The 22,907-nt window shown below is 43.6% G+C and overlaps 1 protein-coding gene across 2 annotated transcripts in view; it reads right to left on the bottom strand.

Moving 5' to 3' along the window:
* FGF13 (fibroblast growth factor 13) overlaps positions 1 to 22,907 on the bottom strand; it is a 261,024-nt gene that overhangs the window by 32,883 nt on the left and 205,234 nt on the right. For both annotated transcript variants that reach the window (XM_075512973.1, XM_075512974.1), the window contains one exon: positions 20,260 to 20,363. In XM_075512973.1, coding sequence (XP_075369088.1) covers positions 20,260 to 20,363 — 104 coding nt within the window. The remainder of the gene's footprint in view (positions 1 to 20,259; positions 20,364 to 22,907) is intronic.

Here is a 22,907-nt window from a genome sequence, read left to right on the forward strand (position 1 = left end):
CACACCCATGGAAACTGGTAGGCAAAAGCCAGCAGGAGCCCCTGTGGTCTGAAAACCTGCCTGGCATCCCATCGAAGCCAGCATCCTGTCCTGTGGGCAGGAGGAGAGCCCAGCTCACCTTTAATGTCACTGGTACAGCATTTTAGCTTCTCTCCCCAGTCTTAACAAGCCCTTAGACAACTTCACGCACTTAGTCTCTTCTTTAAACTGGCTTTAGGCTTTCTCCCGAGTTACTGAGAAACAATTTCCGAGCTACTCATCTAGAAAAGTGCCCTTCTTCAAAGCCCTTTCCAGGTGCCATGTGCAAACAATAGCAGATCCAGGTTCCCTCTTTAGATCTCACTTGTCTGCATCCAAGGACTGCTCCTGGGAGCTGTTTCAAAGGCTGAAGTGTCAGCATCAGAAAGAAGAGAGGTGTGTGGGTGTGAAGTTACTAAATGCAAAACTGTCACTCTCCTTTCATTTACAACCCTGAATATGCATGCATGCAAAAATGTAGGGCTTATATTAAAGTTTTTACTCTTGGAGCAGAAAATATCAAGGAAAAAGAGACTAAAAGATAAGATAAGGCTGTGCAGGTTAGAATTCTCTCTCAACTAATCTTTTCTTTTTCATCAGTAATGATTTCTGTTAATAAACCCTGCCCCACCTTGAATTAGATTGTCTTTTCTCATCTCAGGGAAGGGCACCGTCAGCAGACAGACACGTTTGCGTTGCTGACTGGCCAATGACGGTAACGAACAGCAGATGGATGTTTTAGTCTCTCACCGAGATAAACACTGTGTAGAGAATTACTGATGCCCAACCCAGAAGACCACTAGCTTAAAAAGCACCTGAGGGTAAGAGTGGGGATTCTGGGGTGTCTGGGTGTCCACAGTAAAGGAGCCTGCCTGGATCTGCCTTGAGGTCTGGCAGCTCCCTGGGGTGGGAAAGGGTACCCAAACAGTTGCACAGCGACAACCGGGAGAGCCGTGTTTACTGATCTACTGAACTCATGCACATAGCGGGAGTCCTGTGCTACAGGAACAAGGACACACACAGGTGTCTTGGACACCGAATGCCTGCACCAGCCTTTCATAATGCAAAATTTTTGGGAATATGCATTGCTGCTCTTCAAGCAAATACATTCCTTATTCTAGCTTGCACTAGCCAAGAAGGATGAAAACTTACCCCATCTGATGGGAAACCTGAATTCTGCACCTTGGTCACCCCCAGACTGCATTTCAGCACGGACTCTGCTGCCTGGTGTTGGCTTGGACATGTCACCTGGCCGGGGGGATGCCTGCCCACCAGCTCAGCAGGACATTTGCTAATGCCCCCAGGGCAGCTCAGATGCCAGGCACCACCACCACGTTGCCGTGATGCTCTGTGATAGCTGAGGCTCACTGAGCTGCTAAAACACTTACGTGCTTGGATCTAAATGGAAAAGAGCGGTGGGGCAGAGCTAAAGCATCAAGGACTGAAGGTGGAATATGTCTTTAACAGACAGCCCCAACATTTAAATGGAACCTACTACTTTGATAGTTGCATTTACTTAACCTCCAGACACTCTCCTGAGTGTCTAAACTTGCAGGCATTTTCCAAATGAGGCAGGTGTTGAGCATACCAGCAAGGATGCTGGAGAGGGCAGATGAAGATACCAAATTTCAGTTGGAGGATTTTTAGAGCGGATATGTGTCCCCCGGCACCCAAAGCCAGTGCTAAATAAATTGTGTTCGTGCACCTTGATGAATTACATTAGTGCACCTGGGTTAGCAAAGAAACACTTGCTGCAACCAACAGACTAATGGTACCATCCAAATCCCTGAAAGACAAAATATACATGGGGTAAATGGTTCCATTTTTTATTCTGCAACATATTGCATTATGAAAGGATTTCTCAGATGAGATTTTTCAGTATAATGCAATAAGCTACATGTGGGGGATGACAATTAATGAGAATGTCTTTCCTTTTACAAAGAACTACGGTACTTTGATTGATCTGCTGGGTTTAAAGGAAAAGCTAAGCATTTAAAATACATGCACACACACACAAATACATGCTTTCCCAGTTTCCAATCCTGGAAACAGAAATGCTGCAGGTCGATGCTGTACTATTGGCTCTCTGCTTGTAGGACCAGGGCCACAGCTAGGAAGATAAAGCACACAAATTGACTCAGGAATGCTTTTATGATTAAAATCCTCACCTGTCTTACAACAAATCTTTGCTTATGACTGGCATTTAGCCTTTGCAGTAATGCTGAGTATTACTAACATGTTCCTACAGTCTTTGATTACAGACATTGCCCTAACCCTGATTTTTTGCCACCTTTACCCATTACAAGCAACACCACCGATAAGTAGAGCTCTGGCATGCCACACAGCCAAAGGAGTGAACAACTTCCAAATATATCAGCTTGCTGGATGCAGATTGCTTATTAAATACTGTTGTACAGTAAGTAACACAGCCAAGAACACCGATTTACTGCACTCCTGGCCTCTGGACAAACTCAGTATTTCAGCGAGACTTCTCTGACTCTGACCCTTCTTCCCATGAGAAACTGCAACACCGTGGCTGCACTACGGGCACTGCTCTTGGTTATATCCTCAGTGGCATGCCATACACCGGAGATAACCAACAGCCCCAACAACTACAGGGCTGGGCCTTAAAAACTGGCAGTTTCGCAAGCAGTCAGTTGAACGGAGCCTCGTTTCCCAGGGGCTGGGTTAAGCGGTTGGATTCTCTAGTGTCTAGTAAAGCATAAGTGTTGATGGTTCCCAACCTGAGGGCATTCCTGCTTCCCCAGTGGCTTCCATAAGAGTTGAGCTACGCTGCAACGTTTCTTTCCTTATGGCCATGAGCAGGTCAGCTCTCTCTTCCTTACCCAGCTGTCTTATTTCATGAACATTGCAGGAATGTAATAGCTCTGAAAACTGCACTCAGTCTGCTGTATTTTGTCAGGATTGGTTAATGGATTTTAATGTTATTAGGAATAGAGTCAGATATATCATCAGGTGACCAAGCAGGCACACAAACACAGTGTGTACACCTAAGGAAACAAGGCAACATTGTTCTGATGTACTTCTCTCTGACAAATTTTGTTAAGAAATAAATTTAAATAAAATTCTCCCAAACACCATATTTGCTTTTCAACAGTCTGATGTTAAGTTGCAGTAGCTATAATAACTTTCAGGGAAAAAGAAGTAGGAAATAAAGACAATGAAAAGAGAATGTGAAAGTTTTTTAACTGGTTGTTATCTGTGCTTAAATAAAACCACAACTTTTCAGTCACCATGGTTTCTAAATCATCTACAATTTCCTTCTTTACCGATTATTAAATACATGCACTCTCCAAGGCCCTACAAAATACACTTCACTGTTGTGCCGCAGTAAAAAAATCATTATATATAATCTGTTTGTAACAGGATTCATTACAACTGAAATGTTTTACTCTCCAGATAGTGTCTCAAAGATTTTTCTTATGAAGCACTTCACAGGAAAATTGCCTTATTTAAAAGGAGAAAAGTATATGAACAGGTGAATCTAAATTTACATCCCACCAGATGTCCTTGAGGTCCTATCACCAACCGCACTGATAAAATAAAAGCAATGGTTTCTGAAATGTAAATATCCAGTGCTTGCTGCTAGTCAAATCTTCCCGGAATTATTATACAGAATTTGGAGGAGAGTCAGTTGAAGTAATAGAGAAGCTTTAATATCCAAACCAAGCAAGCACAATTTTAATAAGGCACAAAAATACCTGTAGGTTTTCAGCTAATACCCATCCTCTTTGCACTGACAGTGTGGAACACTGGATGTGGGTCTCCAATCCTCCCCCATCCCTACATGCCTGATCTCAACCAGCCTTCTTGACTGCGCCAGGTACACAGATGCGGGCAGAGGGCTGGACTCAGATCCTTAATTTGCTTTCATCCACTGTAATGCACACAGGCAGGGGGAAAAAATCACTACAGAATAGCCAAGATCTTGGGAAAGGTTTCTTGTTCCACCCCATGGTGATAACAGCTCTACTGTGCATTGATTACTGGGCCCTAAAGAGGTATTTTCTTTTTTTTCTGGGCTTAGATGACAGTACTTTGAACTGTCCACACATTTGCATGTCAAGGTGTTTGCTAAGTGGGATACCAGGAGCCCGCTAAAGACAAAAGGATCATAGTCCAGGAAAAGGTCAGCTTGAAGAGTAATCAGATTTTTGAGTGGTTGCTTCCCTAGCCTGTGTGACATGCTCACAGAGACTCATAAAAAGAAAAGGAGATCAAGGGGTAGAGGAAAGGAGCTAGTGGGGAAGGGCATGCCTCATCTCCTTCCAAAAGCTTACAAACACAGCCCTGCAAATGGAAATACCAGTGTGAAAACCTGACCTCGCTGGAGTTAGCAACGGCTTTGACACTGATGGGCCATAGCTTGGCCAAGCACTAGCATTTCATCCTTCTATGTACTGCAGTCTCAGTGGTTCATGTTCAGAGATTTAAAAAGCAGGAGACATGAAAGTATTACTACTGCTCTCATCCTTTCCCCAGGACGCAACCAAACCAAACAGGAAGAGTTCAGCTATTTTTAACCAGCTTCTCTCTCTCTTCTACAAGACCTATGTGGACTTAAGTGCCTGAGAACAGAGTTGGCCCACGGACATTTGGGGCTTGCTTTGGCTCGGCACAGAGAAGATTGCCTAGCTGCAGCATTTAGCTCCCAATTTAATCTCAGATCTTTCCCCACCTCCTTTTTCAATAACGCCTGAGCTGTTGAGATGTCAGATTTTGATGCAAGCCAATTTCTGAGCTGTTTGCACATTATGCATAATGTAAACCTGTATACAACTATTTCATCAGTTTGGAGAAGAGGCTAAAGATACTGAAGTCTCCTTCATTGGGAGCTTCTGGGAGAAAAGGTCAGACCACCAGGACTCAGTGTGAACCTCTCACCTCTACGTGTGGCCATGCATTTTGGTTATACCCCACCTCACGCTCCTCTGCAGCAATGCCCCTCTAGGAACAGGCATGAATTAGAGCAGCCTGGCTCGCACCTATACCGTGTAGCTGCAGTCTCCTCAGCACCAGGCGATGCAGCATCCTGCGCAGCGTGCCACCTGAAATCAGGGGTCAGGCTCTGTGAGAGTGGCCAAGCACTTCACAAGGGACAGTTCACTCACGCTTGAGAGCAGGTATGCAACATGCAAATTGATGGTGGATATCAATCACATTGAGAAATGAAATGAGCTCTTTAGAGCTGAACCACCACTCGGTACAGTGCTCTTTGTATTGTGCTTGCTGTAACATACGGTGTCACACAATACCATGTACCGATAAAACACTCTGTACGTGACAGAGTGACACGAATAGTGATAAATGCTGATGTGACTTGTTACGAGAGAAAGCAAGGTGTGCAAAATAAATGCTTGGAGAGGTGGGTACCAGGACTGTTTGAAATGTGCCATTCCACATGCTCCCTTGGGTGGTTCCAGTTTGCTATTTGCACGTCCCAGTGCAACCCTTCCTGCATCAGCAGCATGCTCTGAAGCAGTGGCCGAGGACATTGCTCCAGTAAGGGGGCCTTCCCAGAGCTGCTGGTATTAGAAAAGGGCTACAGTGACTGCCGAGTGTCTGACCATCACTATTTCAACTGCAACCCCCTGTCATTTATTACTTGACCATAAAACCAAACCATTGGTGGGACTTGGCAGGCAAGGTTATAGCCTTGGAATGAGGTTGATGGATTCTGGATGTGGGCGCGAATGATCCCTGTGACTGCAAATCACAAAAAACTTGGGCTTTCTAAGCAGAAATACAATTCTTTACTCTTAATATCCCAATTAACAAATACAGCCTGATCATAAGAGCAGCTTTCTCATAAGAATTTCTACTGAACAGGCATGGTAGCTTCTCATATGTGATAGACTGGAAGAAGCTTTCATGGAGGTACGGGTATTAACAGGTGACTGCTGGTCTGCATGCACATAACTTTTCAAGCAGAATGCTCCACTTCTAACTAGCCATAGCAAAGCATTATTCACACCCAGTCTTTCAGAGATGATGCAATTAGCCTCAGGGGCACGATTGCCTCCTAAATCTTATACACCAATGTGAGCAACAGACTAATATCTCTGCACCAGTAGAAAATGTTGAGAAAGGGTTGAACGAGTCAGTAAGAACAAATAAATCATGAATTGAAGTTAAATTCATGCTATGAAGTTAAAACACAGAGCTAGCTTTGTGGTGATTTCTATGTGAAAAAGGAAAAGAAAAAAAAACAAGTAAGCTGTCTTAAATCCAGGTTGAGCCTGAGCCAAAAGTTTTACATTTGGAGAGACTGGGACTAGGAGAAAAGCCCTGAGTTCTGGCACAACTCTATTTCTATTGTTTGTTTGTTAGAAGCTTCCCTGCCCCGCCTCCAAATCTCAGCTGAAGTTTTATTCCAGGTTCCAGTATATAAGTACACAGAGCTCCACAACTCTGCTTAAAGGTTCGGGTGTTGTCCATCTCTATTCTCTATATATGGATTTATATCCGTATCTTCTGTATAACAGATATGTTCCTTACCATTATATTAAGAAACTAAATGGTTGCAGCATCACGTTGGTAGTGATGCAAAAACATTATTTCAGAAGACTTTTCCCAAGGAAATAAAATGTTATCAGGCTTTCAGGACCTTGAAGATTAGAGAGAAATGAAATTTTTTGTAGCTTTGTGAACACACTTTTCAGGAAGGTGGAAGGAAAATGTATTTATCCATTTTTGAAGTAATCAATATAAACTCGCAAAACTCTCTACTTATAAGAGTAATTTGGGCTATTTACATATCCCCTGTATTTATTGCTGTCCTACAGAAATGGAAACTTCTACCGCCATCTCAAAGTGCTTTGATTTCAGTTTAAGAACTACGTGACCTGTAAAACCTCACAAGACTCTCTACCAACAGAGCTTTAAAAATGCCAAAACACCAGTCAAAGGACCAAACTCTTCTCTTCATAATGTGTATGACCTTGCTGCAGCTGACACAGTGATGGGTATGTGGAAGGTACAACCTGAGTGGGTGCAAGGCACAGGAAACTTTCAATTCTAGGTTACTCAACATTTGTTTTCAGAAAGAGTAGAGATGTTCGGATTTGGCCTTACTGTAGCAAACAGACTCCAGAGAGATCAGTCTAATGACAACTTAATTTTACCAACATTGCTTGACTCAGTAAAAAAGTACAGATTGGATAATTGCTATATCAAAAAGTAAAGGCCATAACTATCACAATTACCCACATTAACTCCAATTGTTTCATAAGAGAAGCAACTGCTGTTTAGAAGACTGTCAGAGCCAGAGGGAAACAAAACAGCTCAACAACAGAAAGCCTGGTATTAAATGAGAGGGGAAAAAAATCCCTTGTCTTCTTTTACTGTCATTCCTGTGATAATAAAATGAAGGGCTGCAAGTGCAGAGGGTTTGCCATTGGGGAGCAAATGAAGCTTCATCAGATGATTCACAGCCAAGCCAGGGTGACTGTACTCATCTTCTCAGTTAACAGCACAAAAGGAGGTTGGTTTCCTCAGTACAGATATTCCCAAGCCACTTGCAGATCAAGACTGCCTCCTTCTCAGCTGAAAATTTCAAGATCTTCAGGGATTCACCATGGTGAAATTACTGTATGACCTCTAAACATAGCACTGCCTGGGCTCTGGGATAGAGAAGGTGCATAAACACGTGCTTTTAGTGCTATCAAATCAATGCTGTTCAGGAAGATATATCATCAGTGCAATGGCTATTGGCTGATGAGCAGGGAATACCCTCTCCCTGCCACTGCTGCTGGACATAATTTTGCGAAGAAAAGTATTATTTATAGTTTAGTTGTAAGAGCTACAAGTTATTTATAATAAATGCTTGCTGTTCTGGTATTATTCCTACAAGCATAATTCAAGGAAATATAAACTGTTAGTGCAACGCTTAGAGAGTACAGGTGTGTTTTGGCATCTCGCTGATTAGAAATGCAAATTTGGGAAACAATTAACTAACGTGGTGGAAATCAACAATTTGCATAAAGCTCTTTCAAGGTCTTTTCTATCACAGCTATAATAATTTCCCCAAGAAAAAGCCTAAGGAAGTCTGTGCCGAACTCTACTGCCCATGGAGCAAGCTCCCAGTCTCTCTGTCTAGAATACACATTAAATCTTTGTTTCACACAGAGGCAGCTAAAGCATAAATTAAAGTCAAGATTTTCAAAAATAGGTGAGTGAAGTTGGCTCCAGTTTCATGACGCCCAATGGTGGTAACACAAACTCAGTCATCCTTGCTCATCCGTGACACCAGGCATGCACTGCCTTTCACAGGAAGGTGTCAGAAGAAAGTATGCTGTACTAACTGGTGAACCTTACGATAACGCTCCTGGTGCCGTGATAGCACTGCAGAAAGAGCCTCCTGCTAACGTTCCCCCGCACCTGGACAACTAGAGATTTTCATATGCGTCTGCCAGAAAATTTTAAGTCCTAAAAGCAAATGTCCAAAAGCATAAGGCATTTGAAGAGAGGGATTATTTGTGTACAACACAACACCTGGTTCTGCACTTGCTGAACTATTTCGTAGGAAAGCATTAGTCCAGCTACTGCATGGCTCAAAACAAAGCCCTGGGCATTCAGTTCCAGAGAAGGCTCCAAGCCAAGGGATCAAGTTTTGCCCATGACACCGAACAAACCCTCTGGGCATCCAGGACTGAGGTCTGCTGCTCTCCCTATTCCTGATGACCATTCCAGGCCTTCCGACCCGTCTCCAGGCAAGCAGGAACTTATTTTAGTCATTAAGCTTCACTGGCCTCCTAAATGCTCTGTTCATTTTTTAATCACACAGAAATTTCATATTGCAAATCAATGGCTGTCTTGTCCAGATCCTGAAAATCTTACTCGGATAAATTAATTCTTCCTCTGGCAGGCAGTCAATGAAACTGCTTGCTCGAGTAAGGATTACTTACACAAGAAAGGGTTTGCAATATCAAGCCCATTAAACTCTTAGTTCATCAGGTGAAGGGAACAGATCTGCATTTCGAACTGTGTCTATTCCACTTATTAGAATTTCTTTGGCTTTTTTGTTCTGTTTCAGATCATTCACTTATTTACTCTGAGCTTATTGTGCCTTCTGTCAGTGTCAATATGGCTCAGCTGGCAGCAGATGCTCCTCTAGATCTGAGCACACTGGTGTGAAATAACGAGAATGGAATGAGAATTGGTATGAACTTTTGCCTAAAACCTGAACTGAAACCTTCATATTTATGAAACTCTGCTTCTAATTTGTGTACCAGCTCCATGAGGTATCCTCGTTTTAAAAATACATCAGGTCCTCCAGTTTAGTTGGAGGCCACGAGTACTGGTAGGGTGAGGAACAGCCCACTCTTTTCAGCTTGCTAGCCCCATTTTGATAAAACATTAGGTTCTGGAGTTGTTTGAGGAAACATGCCCTTGCAAGTCCTTTGAGGTTTGCCCATTCCCAGCCAGCTCAAATGAAGGTCCCACCAACACCTGGGTTCAAGAGGAACACTGCTATCTTGTAATAGGATTTTTTAACATCTGAAAATGCTCAGGGGATGAGGATAGAGGGTCTAAATTGACTCCCTCATTAATGTGCATTCAATGTCATCAGAGTAAGGAAAGGAGAAGACTGCTTTATAAAGCAGACAGCCTCTTGTGCTGTGCTTCTGAAACTAGCTCTCTATGATTTTTAGATACCTCCTGAGGCTTTAAATAAACAGAACTGTACTTCACCAATTATCATGCCTGTTTTGCTTAGCTCCCCAGTGGATTTAATTTTAGAAGAACCGTACCGCTCAATATTCAGTGCTGTTTGGGTAAAATTACAAAAATGAAAAACAATGTGATAGCACCTGTAGCATCCACAGAACGTAAAATATGAAAGGTCTTATCTGTTCAATTATTTAAACCATCCAATCTGCTGGTAAAAGCTATTATATTGGCATTATATCCAAAGACTCCCTAATCCATTCTAAATTTTGGATTCCTTTGTTAATCCTAGATTGCCTAATGAAAGCAGTTCAGTATGGAAATGCAAGTTTCTTGATACAATTTTTATTCATCTGACTTGTTTTCTTTCCCAGACCCTTTTTAGATTTTCCGTCCAGGAATTCAGCAGGCCTACCTCCAAGAATTAGCTTATATATGGAAAAGTTAGTTTCCGAAACAAAGGCTTCAAGGACATAAGATAAATATGACGAATTTCCTGTTTCCTTTGTCCCTGCCTAGCTTCTGTACCACACACCACGTTTATCCTGCTTTCTAGGACTCGTACAGGTGTCTCTGGTTTCAGTACTGAGCAGTCATGCCAAGAGGATGGCATTCAGGCTCTCTGCGACTAAAGGAACAGCTTCCTTTGGAAACTCCCTTCAGTTGTGCTGCGGTTCCCGAAAGCAACCGTAAAACTCAGAATCTTGGGGAGAACGACTCCTTTTTCTTGCCCATTGACTCCCCATCAGTTTTGCTTAGTAGACTTTTCAAAAGATGCCTTTTGACTGACAACACTGCAAATGCAATTTGAACTTTTACAGTCAAGCTGGATTCTCAGTTTTTGCACCTCATCACTTGCAATAAAAGTTCTGCCAGGAAAAGGATGCTTTCAGTGGGTTTGCAAGGATGTAAACGGCCAGAAAGCAGTAAACATTTCTCTTGAGGCTGCCAAGTAGGAACAGAACTGAACTCACTTCCTCTTAGCACTGTCGCAACTGCAGGGCTACATGAAGATAAAAAGACACAAAAATGTGTTTAATAAAGTCACTCCAAATACCCGCACATGACAAATCTGTTCATGATGCCAGCCTGCATTGATGGATAGTCATTTTGGGGAACTGAACTGCCCTTTACTTACTTTTAGCACAGAGGCTGCCAAATTTTGTTTGTCCTAGCACTGCTGCAACAGCCGAAGCTCCGGGTCCTGCCCTGCAGCAACAGGCACACACAAGAACAGGCGTAGGAACAGGCATATGAGGAACAGGCACACTTCCATCTCCTCGTTCAGCTTTTCCTTGCAGCCCATTCTCACCCCAGTCCCATACTCTCACCACAACCACTTTTTTTCCCTGCATATCCTGAACCAGGGTTAACTGACACTTTTGGGTATTTCTCATCAGAGCACCCACAGCCTCCTGGAAACTACCCCATAAAGAAAACATCAACGGGAGTCAGCAACAGGACTGACCAGTGAGGGCACATCCTTCTCAAGCTGTTGGCTTGTCATTGCCTGACTGCAGATGCCTATGGGGGAGTATAAAAAACCAGGGGATTTTACCCCAATATTTTCCCAGCACACTTCCCCAGCCCCTGGTGAGCTATGACTCAGGACATTTCTAAGCCAAACATGACATCACTGGATTTTGCAGCATTTTTCTTTCAAATATTTGCCTAAATGATATTTGAACCCACAAAAAAGATGGCATCCTCGTCATCCCATTGCAATGAGTTCCCTAGCTGAGTGATGTGCTGAGTGGAAAACACTTTCTGCAGATTTAATAAATGTGTTGAAACCTTGTGTTTCAGTGTCATCTGGGGTTAGTTTCTACTCAAGTCCTGAGTTTGTTTTCCTGTACCAACCAACTCCTGTTGGTTCGGGGAGTCCTTGGAGACTGTCTTTGATTGCTCCAGCATCCTTGTTTAGATGTTCATCTTCGCATGGGCATTTACAGCTAGCAGCAGGCTGCGAGTGCCATCAGGGTGAGCCATCTCCTTGGCAGGTTACAGAGCGAGTGTAAGGAGGCAGAAGCGCTGCTGAGTCACTGTGACAAGAGCTGCTCATTAGCTCAACCTGCAGCACGAGAGGGAGGGGAAGCCCTCCTGGGTAGAAGAAGGGAAGGCAGACAGCTTTCTAGAAGGAAAGGCAAGCGTAGGAAAGAAGCTGAGGTTTCATAATGGTACGCTCTTGTAATTAAGCCACATTTTAAAAAACAGGGTAAGTTTGGAAAGTTATCTTGCTTCTGATCTTGAAGATATTTCATACATATCAGGGAAAAAAAAAAAGCAACAACTCAAAAATCCACATAAATACTAACATACGTATTTTCCCAGCAAACTGCAAAAGAGCCCAGCCCTACAGGGAGCAGGCACACATATCACCCCGCAGGCACCTACACCACTGGTCACAGCGTGTAGCACCCACACCAAATTTAGGAGAGAAAAGCGGCGCATTTCTCATTGGCTCTGCTGAATCATAGCAATGTAATCCGTCATTTGGCGATCTGAATATACAATCCCAACTGAACACGCCGAGAACCTGGCAATGCTCTTATTCTCGAGCTTTGCAACTCACGCCGTCTGCTCAAGTCCTTATCTGCTTACAACTCTCGCTTGCCAAACACTCTTTGCAACGTGACGGCGAAGAGTTGTGAGTAGCCTGGAAGTCCTGGAACTCAGTATTCCTTGTTTGCTGGCATGGGGCCGAAACGCGATGCTGGAAGCGAGCGGTGTGTGATCCAGGTGCCAAACTATCAAACTCAGGTCCAGCTCCAAATTCTGCCAAGGCTTTTTTTTTGGCATCATGCTGGTTTTGTATCACCGTGACCCCAGTGAGCAGCACAACGGACTGAAAAACTGGGCCTTATGAGCTACATTGCCACTTCAGCCACATTTCTGAGCTTGCTGAGACCCAAGCTTCTGCTCTGAGCAACATCTGAAGTCTGAGCTTATAAAGACTTTCTGTCTTTTCACCCAAGGACTTTAGCATTGATTAGCAAATGACTAACAAAGAGAGTGGATGCACTTTTAGTCTTTTATCTACTTCACATATATATTATTTATCTCATAGGACATTGAAACTGTTCTTGCACAAACAGCAATTTCACTGCTGATTTTTAACAGCCACTCTGTTAGGAAACCATTGCACAGGTGTCTAACTGCAGGTCTGCCAGGACCTGTGCAGTGCACAGTCCTAAAGCATCACTTTCTAATGCTTGGGCTCCTCTTACGAAGCCTTGTCTTAGAAGGTGCTGAGTATCCTCAGCTCCCACCACCTGCAGTGAGGGATGGATGAACAACGGCACCTCTGTGGACGGCAGATGCCTGGAGGATGACTTGTAGAGAAAAGCAGCATAATAGCTCCAAGACTTTCAGCTTGCTGAGTCTCCTAATAATTCTCCCATGTGAGGGTGATACCCTCCCTCCTTCTCTGCTGGAGACAGCAGGCAGTCTGTCCTGTCTCCCAAAATCTGGAATCACGCTAAGCCCAGCAGAGACAAGCACCTGAACAAAACAGCACCCATCTCTCCACCCCACCACTCAGCAACAGCACATATCATTAAGACAGACCAGCACATATCTCATTAAGGAAGACCTGCTGCAGGAAAACACTCCGCTTCCCCAGGGACTTGACCCCCAGGAGCGTCCCACATCACGGAGCGGGGCCGGACAGCCACAACAAGCTCACTGACAGGCTGCTGGTCCCTTCAGCAAAAGGGGACAAGTCTGTGAGCAGTGGGCTCTACAGCTACGCTACTAGGCCCAGTCCAGCTCACAAATAACCCCAAAATCTCACGTTCAGATTCCCTGGTAATGGGCTGAGCCTGTGAGCACAGCCTGAGCCAGGGAGTGCCCATCCAGGCAGCGTTCAGGAGCCTGTGATGCTGCATGGAGACCCACCAGGCTTCTCCCATGCCAGGCACCAGCCAGCATCCACCTCTGCGCTGCAACATTGCCGTAAGACTGAACCAAAGTACAATTGTTTGCATCTGCTGAGCTTAGCTGCTGGCATAATTTAGAGCAGTGTCCATGGCTGAAGGTGTCAGAAAACATTTATCAGTTCGGTCTGGTCCTACAATGCCTGGGAACCTCCTTAGAGCATGCTCCTGTCCCAGCGCTGACCCCACACCTCGCCTGCCCGCTCTCCCACCTCTGCTGTGGGGCAGCAGGAGCAGTCAGGGCTGTCAGCACGACGCCGGGTCGCGGGAGGGCCAGACCAGCCCTCCTCACTGTGAGGATGTTGCACATTTATCCAGCATAGAGAAAGGTGTTGCGATAAAAAGAAAAATGTGCTGCAGCTGTATCTAAGACCCTATCACTGAAGAGAATGAACTATATTAAGGTATAGTCTGCACTTGAGCATTCGTGGTGAAAAATGATTTATACTGACATGCAAATTTAACTAGATGAAGCTTTTGATTATTTCCCCTATCTCTTGGTTTGTGCTATTTCCCTGAGGTGGAAAAATGCTCTTTGCCAGTAATTCATTATAAATGCCCCAGCCATTCCCATTAGCTACAGCAGGTCTCCACTGCGCTGCTCAGTATTAAAATATGCACAAACTTCTCTTCTCTCCAACTCACCAAAACCAATTTTTGAATCACTCTGAGAATTTAATCACATTTCACTTCTCTTGGCTATAATCAACGTGCATGCTTCATACAATATTTACTTTCTGTGCAGGTCCCAAACTTATATATGACAATCTATTTTACATACAGAGGACAACGTTAGCTGAATGCTCTCTTAGGGTAAATTATATATAAAATTCTGCACAGGGTATTATATTAAAGTGCTCCTTAAACCCATGCTAACTCTGTACCACGTGCATCAGACAAGAAATGGCAAAATTAAGCCACGTACAGCAGCTCTATTAACTCAAACATATTGGACATCCTGGAATAGCTAACAAAGCAAGCATAAACAACTCTGCCATGTAGCACACGTCCTAATACCCATCCTACAAAAGGCTGGATGCCCTGAATTTCCAATAGATGAGCTGAAAGGCTGCAGGAGGGAGGGACAGACTGGGCCCCATCACGCACTGTCAGGGCAAAGGACTACTCTTAGACAAGGGCTCTGTCTACCTTGCCGAGCAGCAGCAGTGCAGCCCAGAGGGAGCAGATGGGAAAGCTGGTGCTGGGGACCCGACCTTCAGATCCCATAGACTGTGGGGGCTGCTTCGAGTGAGCAGCCATCTGGTCCCAGGGACCACTGGTGGCAGAAGCGCACTGGGTGTGCCCCTGAGGGCATCACTCAGCCCAGGGGCAAGCTGGGGAAAGGTTCAGTCCCGCTGCTCCTCTCCACGAAGTGCTGCTGGGGAGCTAGGCATTTCTGGCAGCCCTTGCGTGGGGATGGGAAGGGGAAAGTCAAACCGGGGACCCCCTTGAGTCCATGCTCTCCTCTACACCTGCACACTGCTCAGCCCGCTCGTCCCAGCCGGGAGAAGCTGTAAGCTTACTTGCATATGACACTATTAAACCGAATGTGGCAAATCACAGGAGCCCAGAACAAGATGAGATGGGAAACAAGTGCTCTTCACAAGCCGAGCGGTATGGCTCCTGAGACTGGCCAGAAGGATGCAATGAGCAGCACATATTTAATTTTACTGTTTCTGACAATGTATCCAGGCTAAACAAGCACACAATTACATGGGCTGAAATGTTCTACAGGACAAATAGGCATTTCACTGACAATCATTAAATGATTTTTAAAACTTGGACATGATGGTTCATGGAAAATACCTGGCTAGATATTCTTAGGCTATTTTTTTTTAATTTTCTGTATTTTGGGTTATGGTTCAGCCTATGCAGAATTCAAGCAGTACACTTCATTCTCTTCACCTACATACATGCCTTCCCTTTAACGAACTTCACTCAGCTGCTGCTCTGTATCACCGTGAGCCTCCTCCGTCAAATCACAATCACCTTAATGAGAAAGCAATAGCTCTAGGACTACATGTCTGACAAACAGATCCTTAAAATATTTTTCACTCTTTTGTTCAAGACAATGAAAGAACACAAGGAATTCATAGGGTATGAAACCTGAAAAACTCAAGTGTAGCATATATGGTGGTCATCTGGAAGATGCGGTCATTCATAGAAAGAAAAATAACATAAAATAAAAGCCATCCTAAAATACAAAAGGGCATGATTCATTATGTGGTTACGTAAGACAGCAGTGCCATAACACTGTTTAAGTCATCTCCAGTAGCATGACACTGGTGTAAGAAGGGACGAATCAAGCCCTGTGTTTTCATTTTTAAAGGATGTTCAAGCAGCACAGAGCAGGAGGAGCTATGGCTTCAAATACCTCCTGACAAGGTCCCTCCAAATAAAGTCGTAAGGGTGGGTTCAGCTTGGGCGACGCAGTCACACAACTCCCATCGACTTTGGTGGGAAACTGGCTACACAAAAAACCCATTTCAAATGTGGTGGTGTTAGATGCTGTGAAGATGCATTTTCCAGCCGGTGTGGAGAGGAGGCACACACTGCTCAGAGTCGGGGCGAGCAGCGGCAGCACGGCAGGCTGTGGGGAGGACCAAGGTCGCTTCCCTTCCCTGCCGTCCAGGACTTTTAATGCACTTCTACAGCAAATGTAGATAATTATATATTTATTTTAACATAGTATCTTTTTTTTTTTGCTTAGCTGAGTTGCTGCCTTGTCCCCGAGGAGCTTTTATCATTACATTAAAGATCTTATTTTTGCTCTAACTGAGACATGCCGCAAACTATCTATAAAACTCTGGCAGCCAACTACAGATATCAGTTCTCTGCAGATTTATTATACATCACTGATCCCCTCATGGAGCAAATTCACCTCATTCTTGAGTACAGTCACTGGATCAGAAGTAAACCACACTGCAGACTACCTTTGAGGTCAGATACCTGAATCTCCATCCCGGCAGACTGCTAGGGAGGAAGAGGCAAGGCCAAGGCCAGAGCTCAACAAATTAGCAAACTGGATCCACAGATATTCTCCATCTGCCAACAACTGTAATAGATTGTGGCTAGGGCATTTTTTCTACATGTGCAGAACACTCAGAATCAACTAAGTCAATTCTGTTGCTGCACAGCCCAAACCTAAAAAATATACCACGAAGAACAGCACACAAGAATTCACCACAGTCACTAAAAGGAAAAGAAACTGTGATTTAATATTGCAATTTACTCCAAGACACATGGAAATGGGACACCTGGTGTTTTAGCCCTAATGCCTGTGCTTTCCTGTGCGAGTGTGGGAAAGCACTTAGCTGAGCCTCCGTTTATCCTCCCGTAAGCCAGATGTCTTATTTACCTATTTACCAGTAGGGTAATTGCTGTGGACTTAATGGCCTCCGTATCAGGCGCAGTGTTTTAGAAGGGTTTCACGCTAAAAGGCACTATCAGGTGCAAGGCACAGACAGCAGCACAGGGTGAGGAACAGAGATGGCACGTTAGTAGGGTGTTTTTCAAACTATTTATCAAATTAATCTATAACCTTCGGCAATGCAATCTGAAGGAACCAGTTCTGCACAGACATAAGCGTGACTGAAGCGCTAGAGTTGCAATAAAACCGAAAGCAAGTGATCATGACATAGACCACAATATTCTCTCTCCCTATTACATTGCATCATCAATGCTAATTTCATTTCTCTCTGGAAATGGTACAACTATCTGTTATAGTTATCTACAATTTAAGTACATTTCTATTTTTCCCTATATTCTTGCTTCAGGAATTTGACAGTGTTTTGTGGGGCTTTTGCTCCTGATCAATCCCATGTTGCCATCTGTCTGCTCCTGACAAATCCCATTCAGGAACACATCCCTGTAAGGGCTTGGAAACCCTCAGGATGTGTAGATGGATGTCATTTACTTGAGCTGATCTGTTCCCCAGGCTCCCTATTGGCATCCCTTGAACAGGTGAGTGTTCATCTGCTATAAATCAGCTGAGCTCTCTTGGGACTCATTTACATCAACCAAGAATCCAGCCCAAAATATAGAACTAATTTCCCATGTTTCAGACTGTCAGACTGTACCCCTTGCTGAAAGGACCATTATCAGCAAAAGAAGTGCTAGAAACACTTAAAAAATGGTGCTGGAACTGCAATTCTGGCAACCTTTTGCACAGCAAGTGAATCACAGAATCATAGAATGGTTTGGGTTGGAAGGGACCTTTAAAGGTCACCTAGTCCAACCCCCTGCAAGAGCAGGGACATCTTTAACTAGATCAGGGTGCTCAGAGCCCCGTCCAACCTGACCTTGAATGTTTCCAGGGATGGGGCATCTACCACCTCTCTGGGCAACCTGGGCCAGTGCTTCACCACCCTCATCGTAAAAAATTTCTTTCTTAAATCCAGTCTAAATCTGCCCTCCCGTAGTTTAAAACCATTGCTCCTTGAAGTAGGGGCAGATGCTCCTCACTGGCCCTTGTCCGTTCCCTGGGCACGTCAATGGAGATATGAGCTAGGTTTTGCCTACCAAGACAGTTTCTTGCAATTATTGTAAAGGACAAAACAACCAAACCAGAAGGCACCAGGTGATAAACCCAAGATTATTGAGAACCTGGGTGGAAACTTTCTTTAGAAAAGTAGATCAACGTTAAATGGACACCCGCCTTTGTGAACAGTATTTAAAAATATGAATTTGGGACACAACAACATGACAAAAGTCTGTTTAAGGCCTTGCCAAACCTATCAGGTTCAATAAGAATAAAAGAATAAGTGTAAGAAAATATAGCTGCCCAATAAAGAAACAAAAATTACCATTGTTACTGAGGGGAAAATAGAGGGATGTCACCAGTTAATTTTGCAATAGCATAAACTGTTAAATTCACGGCTACTAAAGGATTCAAGGAAGACACTATTCATGGTAACATATGAGACCACATGAAGAACTATCCCTAATCAATGCAAATACCCAAAATTACAACCAAAGTCAATCTCTGAGCTCTGCCTAAGATGCCTAGATACCTATCAAACTAAAAGCTGGACTTAATCACAGTAAGGGTTATATTCTGCTACTCCTCCTCACATTGAGGGATACTAGAAGTGATACTTCAGTCTCTCAGCGGGCCCTTTGACTTCAGGGTCATGTCTCCCAATGAGAAGTTACTGCTCTGTTGTCGGTTAACAGTGGCAGAATCTGCCCCCATCCCATTTTCTGCATCTTTGCAAAAATATACCTGATTCTTCCAGAATACACGCAACGAAAGAACTGACCTACTCAAACTGAGCACGTTCGCTGTGCACAGTTGAGGGAATTTTGCTTCACGTACAAACCGCTCTCTCCCACCCTGAGACGCGACTCGAGGTAACGCTCCCTGAGGCAGAACTGAGCCCGCAGAAGCCGGCACGGCGCAGTGCTCTCTCGGCGAGGGGGCAGCCGGAAAGGAGTGCAGCTGAGGATGCTCACAGAAATGAAAATGCACGGTGCAGTCCAAGGTACATTTGCAGTGCAAATGTAAACGACACTGTGCAGCCACAGGACCGTGACTACAGGGGATTAAGGGGACTTTGCATGATCTGGCTGTGTGGCTACAGCCCTGCGAACAGATCTGTGGATTAACCGCACTAAGCAAATAGCCAGAGCAAAAAACAAAAGCGGAGTTCGATGCCATTCACTGAAATTTTACTTTGTCCCACAGCATAGCCGGTTCTAATTTGCTCTTGCTCTGGCAGATACAAGAGCAAAAATATGTAAAGCTGCCCCTTGTCCCAGCTGTCAGGATTGCAAAACAACTGAGAGATTTGAATAAGTTTACTTAATTGTTATCAGTATTAAAGGTACCTTAAGGGAATCACTCTTAGAAGAGAATAATTTGTAGTAGATAATAAATTAAATTTTCCTCTATTTTCCTCCTTTGGAAAAATCTATTAAGACTTTATAATTAAAACTCCTGAACATAGTTCAACTAAATGTTTTTAATTGAAAAATTGTCTATTTTTAAAAATGTCCTTTTTTCTTTTTTTCATAAAAACACTGTTTGCTCCCTTGAGAAATGCCACTGAAAATTATTAACTGACATTCTTCATCAAAACTGCTAAATGAAATACTTCTTTTCTCACTCAGCAACTTAAAGCCATAAGATTTTGGCACCTAATTCCATTTCTATTTGAAAATCCTAGCCAAACAAAAAAAAAATTACTTTCTTGAATCCCTTTTAATAACAGTAATAGAAATTATATGGGAAGACATAAAACCTGTTCAGGCATGCGTGTGATTCACAAAGTAGTCCCTTTCCCTCTGTACTCCACGCTGATTAGCACGATCAGTCCACAGCGACCAAGAGAGAGCATCCTTTCTGTTTGGGGTTTTGGTTGTGGTTTTTTTATTTATTTCTCACTTTGGGATCAAAGTTTGCATCAAAGGCACTGCAGTTTGATTCTGTACATCCATATATATTCATAACGGAAATAGAGTGATAAGCTAAAACCAGAATATCACCACTATACAGAATTTGCTGGCAAATCCCATCTCTATAGGTTATAAACAGATTCCCTAGAACAGTAAATTATTCATTTACTAAGTTCTTACCATAATTTCAGTGAGAACAACATTAAAATTGTTTACTTACTGATGTATATAGGTATCCTTCGCTGTTCATTGCCAGATACAATTTTGTTTGAACCCCCTGAATCGCCACCACTCGTAAACCCACAGGTATGAGGTTAAACAAAGCTAGGAGAGAAAGGAGATGGAGAGCAAAATTAATCCTTTAGAGCATACATCTTAGAGAATTAAGCTATAATTACCAGAACCAAATAAAAAAAATGCCTATTCATGCATACATCAATTGCTGCGGGTGCTATAGGACAATACTTCTACTATTGTGGCCTTCTATAGCAATTTCCACCAATAGCTCGGAAATTATCTACAGAGGATATCGACGTATCTCCCCCATTCTGAAGATGGTGAATTGTAGGTACCGAGAGCTAAAATGACTTACCTGCCTCATGAGCAGAATCCAGGGTCTGCTGAGTAGAGTTGAAAATACTTAATTTGTTTTTGGTTTTTTTCTGACAATAAGTGGGGAAAAAAAATGATAATCCAAAAACAAACAAGAAGTTTTTCAAGATGATCAAAACTTTTTTTTTTTTTTTTTTTTTGCAAATTCAGGTCAAATTCAGTAAACATTTTTGACCAAAAGAAAGGAGCAAGATGAAATTCAGGAAAGTTAAAAACCTTCATTAACATCTCAAAATGTTTCCACGCAAAACTCACAGGGGTTTTTTTTCTCTTTTTGAGAGGAGAATGGGTTTGAAAAAAGAGTTAAATAACTTCAAAATGAAATGAAATGACAGCATATTCATTAGATCAAGCCCTAAATCTGTTCTTTCAAAATTGAGCTGCTTCGAATGTTCTGCTTGCATTTATGCTTCTATACATGCTAAGAGCAGCAGTATTTATAAGCAGAGAAGCATCTCTTCAGAAAATGAAGATTCCAATTTGTAAAGTGGCAAACTAAAAAAAAGAAAAAGCAAAGCTCTGCCATAGCTTAGATTCACGGATACGTTAAAATCGAACACAAGTAATAACGAGTTGGATACAGTACTCTGTGTTCAACACGTAGGATTAAAAATAATGGGGAGTTAATAAAATTTCCAAGAACTGTTATCATAACCCTAAGCATCTCCTTCCAGTCTGTTGTATGAATGCAGAGATAGGATGAAGTAACGCCAAACTGGCTCTTATTTCCAATGGTTTATTACTTGGCTGTAAAGCTCTGGTCTGCTTCAGGCTGAAGTTTGGTATTTATGGTCACTGTTTGAAGCCAATTTAAAACTGAATTATGATTTTCAAATATTTTCATTATTTTCAAAAGTATAAGCTAAGAATTATGACCCATTATAAATTCCTTTCTCAGCCTGACAACCCCCAAATGGTCATATTTAATTAAAAGAAAATTTGCAGCTTGCCAGCATTTAATACAGATCCTAAATTCTGGGTGTGGGGTTGTCAAGAGTGTATCAAAAAAGGAAAAAGCAAACGTATGCATGTCCTACTTCGATAACGGCACGGCCAGAAGTTAACGCTGTGCATCGGGGATGAAGGACTAAATTCTGGTGAAAACAGACCCTGTTCCAGCAGGCAGCTGGACCCCCAGCTCCGTGTGCTGTCCTGGGTTAACCTGAGCATCTCAGCCCCGTGGCCGGGTGAAGAGGGGACGCTGTGGGCTCTGGGGGGCCGGCGGCCAAGGGGCACGCTCAGGGCTGGGCTGAGCCTGCCCGGCTGCGCTGGCACACCACGAACTACGGGTGCTCTGCTCCAAGGTCAGGGCACCTTTGAGCACTGAATTTCCTACAATAGTCACATATATCAGAGCAGGTGGAAATATCCAGAACTAACAAATAAACGTAGGAGATGATAAAATCATACCTATGTTTTTCTTTCGCTCTCACACTCACGAGTGTACACGCAGACACAAACACATGCACACACAGCCCCTCGGCATACTCGCCTGCAAGCACAAAATCGACAGGAATGGCTTTCTCTTCACTGAAACAAAATCCTCTAGTTCTATGCAGTTTTTGGCAAACAAAACTTAGGTTTTCAGTAAGGGAAATGCTAAGGGAAATGGATTTCTCATTTGTTCTATCAAATGCTTGAATTTATTTGGGGGAGAAAATATTCCCCATCCGACGCGGTAAATATTCCCTTGGAGAGCCCTCTTTTGCAGTTCAACCCCAAAAAGCAGCATCTGATCTCCGTGTAGGCAGGAGAGCACAAGTTAAAGCTCAGTATCCAGGCAGAACCTGGAGGTCTCTTTTGAAAGGTGCTTTCTTAATGCCATATTTACAAGTAGGGCAAGCGTTTGGGTATTTTCAGCATAAGGGTACGAGTACGGGCTCCACTGTAAACAGCGCTATGAACCTGTCAGCAGACCAGTGGAGGACAGAGCAAAGCCTGGGACAGTCAAGAAGGTACAGCTCACAGCCACAAGCCACAGAGAAAGGTTTTAGCGAGCGATTCCTGGCTGTGCTGTGCTGGGCAAAGTGAGCAGAGATACGAGGCTGAGCGACTCCTGCCAGGGGAGGGCTGGGGCACCCACTGCGATGGGTGCTCAGCTGCTTCCCTCAGCAGCTGAACATGTTTTCCTGCCATAAACGTACATGCTCTATTTTGAGGCAAGACGAGGGTTGGGCACACTCAGAAGCTGGTTTAGGCATCGGTGGGATTAGCAGCTGCTGTGGCACAGACTATCGGAAGTTGCAGAAGAGCTGC

The sequence above is a fragment of the Mycteria americana genome, chromosome 10 (assembly GCF_035582795.1).
Source record: "Mycteria americana isolate JAX WOST 10 ecotype Jacksonville Zoo and Gardens chromosome 10, USCA_MyAme_1.0, whole genome shotgun sequence".
Taxonomy (NCBI): Eukaryota; Metazoa; Chordata; class Aves; order Ciconiiformes; family Ciconiidae; genus Mycteria; species Mycteria americana.